This window comes from Babylonia areolata, chromosome 18, assembly GCF_041734735.1.
Source record: "Babylonia areolata isolate BAREFJ2019XMU chromosome 18, ASM4173473v1, whole genome shotgun sequence".
NCBI classification, from domain to species: domain Eukaryota; kingdom Metazoa; phylum Mollusca; class Gastropoda; order Neogastropoda; family Buccinidae; genus Babylonia; species Babylonia areolata.
Genome location: NC_134893.1, coordinates 26,299,601 through 26,307,100, shown reverse-complemented (window position 1 = coordinate 26,307,100; position 7,500 = coordinate 26,299,601). Strand labels below are relative to the sequence as shown.

The 7,500-nt window shown below is 42.0% G+C and overlaps 1 protein-coding gene across 1 annotated transcript in view; it reads left to right on the top strand.

The window, feature by feature from the left end:
- LOC143291912 (uncharacterized) overlaps positions 1-7,500 on the top strand; it is a 14,354-nt gene that overhangs the window by 6,208 nt on the left and 646 nt on the right. Inside the window, exons 3-5 of the mRNA XM_076602053.1 lie at positions 1-613; positions 3,214-3,306; positions 4,713-7,500. The exon at positions 1-613 is cut by the window's left edge and continues 367 nt beyond it; the exon at positions 4,713-7,500 is cut by the window's right edge and continues 646 nt beyond it. Of these exons, the coding sequence (XP_076458168.1) occupies positions 1-613; positions 3,214-3,306; positions 4,713-4,973 (967 nt within the window). The 3' untranslated portion in view covers positions 4,974-7,500. The remainder of the gene's footprint in view (positions 614-3,213; positions 3,307-4,712) is intronic.

Genomic DNA, 7,500 nt, shown 5'->3' with positions numbered 1-7,500 from the left:
CCCACCAGCTCCCACCGCACCCCCCACCACACCGGCTCCCGGCCCCAACACATCTCCCGCACCCACCCCTGCAACCTCTACCTCTGGTGATACGTCTTCACCCGCCCTAACTTCACCAGCCACCACCGCCGCAACAACACCAGCCAGTCCCGCAACCTCCGGAACAACTGCTTCATCAACAGCCGCTGGTACAACCGCTTCAACAACACCCGCCGCCGCAACACCTGCTTCGACAACCCCAACCACCACCACAGTTCCCACCCCCACCCCTGTTCCCACCCCTACCCCTACCACAGTTCCCACCCCCACCCCCACAGTTCCCACCACTACCTCCACAGTTCCCACCACTACCTCCACAATTCCCACTACTACCTCCACAGTTCCCACCACTACCTCAACAGTTCCCACCACTACCTCAACAGTTCCCACCACTACCTCCACAATTCCCACCACTACCTCCACAGTTCCCACCACTACCTCCACAGTTCCCACCACTACCTCCACAATTCCCACCACTACCTCAACAGTTCCCACCACTACCTCCACAATTCCCACAGTTCCCACCACCGTTGGTCCCGCCCCAAGCAGCTCAGATGGATCAACGTCCATCCCGGTAAGATAACTGTCAACTCTACTTATTCCTTTACGATGGTGAATGTTGTGCTGTGTGTGTGTGGTGTGTGTGTGTGTGTGTGTGTGTGTGTGTGTGTGTGTGTGTGTGTGTGTGTGTGTGTGTGTGTGTGTGTGTACCAACTAAGGAATGGAGATCAACGCCGAGAAAACGAAACTCGTGACAAATAGCAAGGGTCAAATCAAGACTAAGATCAATGTTAGTGGAAAACAGCTGCAAAAAGACAAATGGTTTAAGTACTTTGTCATCATCTGTAAATAAGGTTCAAGACCGAAGTACTGGCAGGAAATGCGTAGACTGCAACAGCTCTTGCAAGACTAAAGCCCATGTGGAGAGAAAAGAACATCAACCTCAAACAAAGTTGAAGCTCATGTAGACTCTGGTTCTATCTATTTTCTTGTATACATGCGAGTCGTGGACTCTCATCGCGAAACTTCAGAGAAGGATCTAAGCAGTGGAAATGAGGTGCTTCAGAAGACTCCATGAGATCTCCTGAAAGGACCACGCACTAAATGAAGGGGGAAAAAACAAATAGCACGTTATTCGGCATGCAGACCTTCCGGTCAGGGTGGAAAAAAGGAAAACGAGATGGTGTGATCACGTGACAAGATCTGACGGGTTCTCCAAGATTATCATTCAGGTACCAGTTCAACAGAAAACGAGACAAGGCAGACAGCGAAAGAGAAAAGCCAGATTACGAGAACAGTGCCAGTAACATCTGAGTATGTACTGGCTTCCATAGCCCACCGAACGCCATAGAATACGGTATCTTTTAACGTGACACAAATACTTTCAGGCGCTAGCAGGTCTGTGCATCAGTTGATCTGTGAAATTGGAAAAAGTCTCCACCTTTAACCCACAAGGTGCCGTTACAGGGATACGAATCGGATTGAGTGTTAAACGCTCTAATCACTCGGCTTTTGCGCTTGTTGAGGCGAGGCAAGGCATGGAGGTTATTTCATGTGTTCCCTGCGTGCAAAGAAACATTATACATCAACCTCTTTGACACACACCATCTAAAAAGAGTGATGTCAAAAAGTGAACAAATACAAAAGGCCTACACAAGCAAGCAAGTAACAAGTAACGCTTTCTTCATTCTTTTTCTTTACTTCTTCCGTACTGGACACTTGTATCTACTGATGTCACTGTTACCTGCACAATTGTAGTCACTGATATCACTGTAATCTAAACGCTTTAATCCATTGATATCACTGTTATCCAGACACTTGTAGTCACTGATATCACTGTAATCTGAACGCTTTAATCCATTGATATCACTGTTAGCCAGACACTTGTAGTCACTGATATCACTGTAATCTGAACGCTTTAATCTATTGATATCACTTTTATCCGGACACTTGTAGTCACTGATATCACTGTAATCTGAACGCTTTAATCTATTGATATCACTGTTATCCGGAAACTTCTAGTCACTGATATCACTGTAATCTGAACGCTTTAATCCATTGATATCACTGTTATCCAAACACTTGTAGTCACTGATATCACTGTAATCTGAACGCTTTAATCCATTGATATCACTGTTAGCCAGACACTTGTAGTCACTGATATCACTGTAATCTGAACGCTTTAATCTACTGATATCACTGTTATCCGGACACTTGTAATCACTGATATTACTGTCAACTTGAAACTTGTAATTACCGACATGACTGTTTTCTAGATACTTGTTATTGATATCACATTTATCCAAACACTTATATTTTACAATATCACTGTTATTTAGACACTTGCAGTTACAAATGTCTCTGTTATATAGACAATGGTAAATATCAATATTGTCACGTGCATACTTGTAGTTATTGATATCACTGTGTTAATATGGACGCTTGTATAATTATGACACAAATATCCTGACCAATCAAGTTGCTCTGGAGACTTGTAGTTGTTACATGACCATTATCTTGACATTAACATCGCTACTATCAATACTGCGTTAGTGTCGTTGCTAACATCGCCGAACTTAAATGAAAGAAGCGTAAAGATAAACAAACAGCCTCAGTCTAGCTTATACCCTGAAAAACTGATTTGCGTTTTGGGCGGAATGTGAATGTAAAAAAATCTCTCATCAATGTTGACACTAGTTATTTTGTTCTTCCAAAGCGTGATCAGTGAGACAGCCGTTTTGCATTATGAGACCTGAGAGAAACTCTCATTTTAATTTAAGAAAAGAGAAACTTTCCACAGTTCGACAGGGACCTCTCTCTTGTTCTGAATATGTCTCTCGAAAACCATTGTGAGCAAAACTCTGATGATGTAAGCTAGAATTTTAGATAAAACAAGTCTAGATATTGTCTTGAAATCTGCTGGTGTCAAAAATACAACAACAACAACATCAACAACAAAATAAGAAAAAGAACATGGCCTTTGGGATGATAATCCCCAGGGGACTAAAAGGAACTCTTGATAGTAAATAGATACATAGAGAAAAGAAAAAAAAACCCATATATACACACGCACAAACATTTATGCGCACATACAACACAACAACAACAACAGCTATCCCCGGGCACGCCTGCTTGTTAATTCTATTTGACACTTTTTTTCCCTTTTTTTCACAGGATTTATGCTACAGCTTCACCTGCAACGACACCATGGAAACCTGCTACCTGTCTAGTGGACAAGACACCTGTGAGCGCTCACATTACTGCAAGGTGAGAGCTTTTTCATGGCACTGGGTCATATGACTATCTATATCATAGCACTTCCCGTATGAAGTAATGAGTGCTTTCCCACCTGCGCTGTATATGCTTCTCTCTCTCTCTCTCTCTCTCTCTCTCTCTCTCTCTCTCTCTCTCTCTCTCTCTCTATTTCGATTTAAGTCAGTTGAAGTCAATTCAGATCAATTCAATTCAGTTGATTTGTAACTTTTTTCTTTCTTTTCTTTTTTTTTATCTTTAAATCATTTGTACTTTCAAAGGCTCGTTTCTCAGCTCATAATCGACATGCACATGAACACCGCACATGTTGAATTTAAAAGTCACAAAGTAAAAGACAGATATATTGAACCGAATAAAAACGTGACAGTCATAAAAACTCCCAGCAGTTTTGCTCACCACGAAGTCAGAGACATGTTCTAAACTAAAATGCATTTCAAGAAGAATATATTTCAGAATAACAGACACTGCTATAGATTTATCATCTATGAATTCATGACATGACAGGTTGTGTCTGCATTGCCGTTTGGTTTGATTAATTGTTTTTATAATTTATACTGTAAACGTTGTGTTTTATCTGAATATTCATCTACGAATTTCAGTATTCGTGTTTGTATTTATTTATTTATTCATTCATTTGCATGATGATTTATATTATAAACGTTGTTTTTCAATCTAAATTTTCATCTACGAATTCAAGTATTCGTATTTGTATTTATTTATTCATGTAATGTTTTCATTCAGTCATATGTCTACATATTTACCTTTCTATTCTATTTATAGAGAGAGACAGACAGACAGAGACAGAGAGAGAGCATTGTCTTCTCCCGAAACTTTAGATCAACTTTGACTGGGCCAGTCAATATGTTTTCTTTTATCTGTTAATTACTTTGAAATTTTTTAATTTGCTCAGTTTTCTCATCAGCTGTTTATTTCGCTTGTTTCATACCCCCTTTACCATGCGATCATTTGATTAAAAGCAGATATTATACGAATCAGTGTACGCTGTTATCTCGAGTGAAATTTTAATGCACATCTAAATTCGTGTGTGTGTGTGTGTGTGTGTGTGTGTGTGTGTGTGTGTGTGTGTTGCGCTTGCATGTCCTTACATGTATTGTGCGATTTGTGTGTGTTTGCACGCGCGCGCCGGATTATGTGTGCGCATGCGTGACTGTGTGCGTTCGCGCGCATGCATATGCATATGTGTGTGTGTATGTGTGTGTGTGTGTTTGTTTGTGTGCGTGCGTGTGTGTGTATGTGTATATGTTTGCGCGTGCATGTGTGTGTATGTCTGCACGTGCATGTGTGTGTGTGTGTGTGTGTGTGCGCGCGCACGCGCATGCATGTGTGTGTGTATGTGTGTCCCTAACCATCACCATCACCATTACCTACCGCCACAACAGACGACGGTGTACACCTACCACGACACCAACCTGGAGACGGTGGTGACAAAGTGTGTGAACGAGACGTGCGACCACACCAAGTGGAACGGGACCACTTTCTACGAAGAGTTCAACTGCTGCAACTCCCACCTCTGCAACGACATCGAGCTCCTCAGCTCCGACTCGCCCGTGGCGCTCACCTCTGCGACTGTCTTGGCCCCTCTTCTGTCCTCAGCTTTGGTCGTGGGCGTGCGGGTGTGGATTGTCAGCTTAGATTTCTAAGTAAACGAAAAGGGTAGAGGGAGAGGACAGAAAACTAGCTTGTCTTGGTTTTGTGATACATACAGATAGTGTGTGTGTGTGTGTGTCTGTGTGTGTGTGTGTGTGTCTGTGTGTGTGTGAGTGTGTGATGGGGAGAGGGTGGGGTTGAGGAGAGGGGGGAGATATAGGGGAGGGGGAGAGAGAGAGGGAGTGTGGTGGGGATGGGTGGGAGAAAAAGCGACAGGAGAGGCGAGGACATAAAGGTGTTTGTCACACACACACACACACACACACACACACACACACACACACACACAGAGAGAGAGAGAGAGAGAGAGAGAGAGAGAGAGATGACAATCTTCTGAATTGAACGATGTCTCCGTGAGTCTCTGTCTCTCAGTATGTATGTGGTTTTTGTTTGTCTGTCTTTGAGCTAATCTGAGTATGAGTCATACATAATTTCGTAATATCTCCTACTGTTTTTTACCCATCTAAGTAACCTGTTAGAAGACACGTATTATGTGAAATATGACCAGCTTTGTGATCAAACGTGATATGAATAGAAATCAGCATCATGGTTTTGTTTGATATAGCGGCATTCTTCTGCAGTTTGTGGATTTGGCACAACACGTTGGGGATGTGTTCTCTCTGACAACAGCATATTGTATAGTATCAATTCATCTCCTCCCCCCCTCCCCCCGCCCCCTACCCCATCCACACCCCACCTCTCTCTCTCTCTCATTGAAATTTGGAGATAACGTAGACTACAACAGTATGATTCAAACGTCGATTTCGATTGATGTGACCATTGATGCGTATATATATTTTGTTATAGCTGAAACGGGTCTTGTATGTCCATGTACACCTTTTCAGGATGGCTTAACAATGAATAAATGATTCGTATTCGCATGACATATATAATGTAGTTTTGTGTAGTGTAGACCCTGTTTCAGGGCGGAGACTGGATAAAAAAAATAAAATTAAAAAAAAAAACAAGCGCGCCAGTGCTTATCTATTATCCTCGATAATAAAGAATTTGTCTTGTCTTGTCTTGTCTTGTCTCTCTCTCTCTCTCTCTGTGCTCTCTTTTTCAATGTAGCCTAAAACCTTAAATGAACAAGTTGCCCTATTCGGCAAGGCTCTTGGGAAGAGGGATACTCGGGTTCTCCGATATTATATCTGTTACACTGTGTCATGATTAGCCCACCTCCTTGTCGATTCTTTGTTGTCCATTTCGCCTATCTCTTTCGTCTTCATCCGGGCTGGTTTGTATGAGCGATGTTTTAACGTTGCCAAGGTTGCCTGTAATATAAATAACTTCCCTTACTCGATGGGATTAGCATAGAACTTAAGAAAATTCGTAACATTGTGCAAAACTTAGCGCTGCTAAGATCAAATGATATAAGCACAAATGAATTACCTATCGGAGTAGTGAGACGCAGAAATGTTGACGTCATGTAGAGTTTACGTCATGCTCTGGCGCAGGCTGCAGAACTGGTAGCGTCATGTAGGATTTACGTCATGCTCTTAGTCGACGTCCAATGGTTGTGCACACTGTGTAAGTTGGCGAATTCTACCAACGCTGACGTGGTGTGGTGTTCACGATCTTTCCATGGTACGTGTACGCCAAATCACCAGTAAGAAAATACGAGGTGTTGGTAGTTCGACTCGTAACTAACTATTTACCTCTCGGACTTCCTGCCAACCAGTGTACCTCTCTTGACTTGTACCACGTTTGAGGCATCTCCAAAGGGCCTGTTCATCTTCATATATGTAGTTGGCAACATGTGTAGTAGACATATGATAAGAAGCATCGTTGCAGATGACAATGAATTATCGAAGAATGTAATGTTGTGGCTGATGGCAATAATGGTAACATCCATACTATTGCTACAACTACAACTACTACTACTACCGCTTCTGCTGCTGCTGCTTCTACTACTACTACTACTACTAGCTGAAGATGATGATCATAACATTGACGATATTACAATGATGGCACAAGTGATGTCGCCGATGATGACGACAAAACAAGAACTAATAATTACAACAACAAAATGTTTCTGGTTTTACTGACCATCAAGCACTAACTCTAAAAGTATGGCATTGCTGGCTTCGGAGGAGGCGGTGTAAAAAAAAAAAAAAAAAAAAAAAAGGTAATAGTAATAATAATAATACCCTCCACACCCCAAGGAAAAAAGCCTGCCTGCATGAAGAAGCCATAAGTAAGACACGTTGGAATTTCTTTGACAATAGTACGGAATATGATGGTCATTAATCATAATGTGCCCAATCTTCACAATCTTGTTGCTGGATAGACTCAGCAATTTGTCAGAAGTGGTTTGTAGATTGACCCGAGATTTTTTTTTCTTTATTTTTATTTTTTCTAAGATAGCATACGGACTGAAATAGTATTTGGTTTTGTGGCTGGCTTTAGACCTCAGAAGTCCGCCTCACCAGAACTAAGAAATTTGTCTGGAATAGATGGAAGTGATAGTATTGGACCCCTGAAATATCGCATGCTTCGACAAGGTCTTCTTGCTGGTTA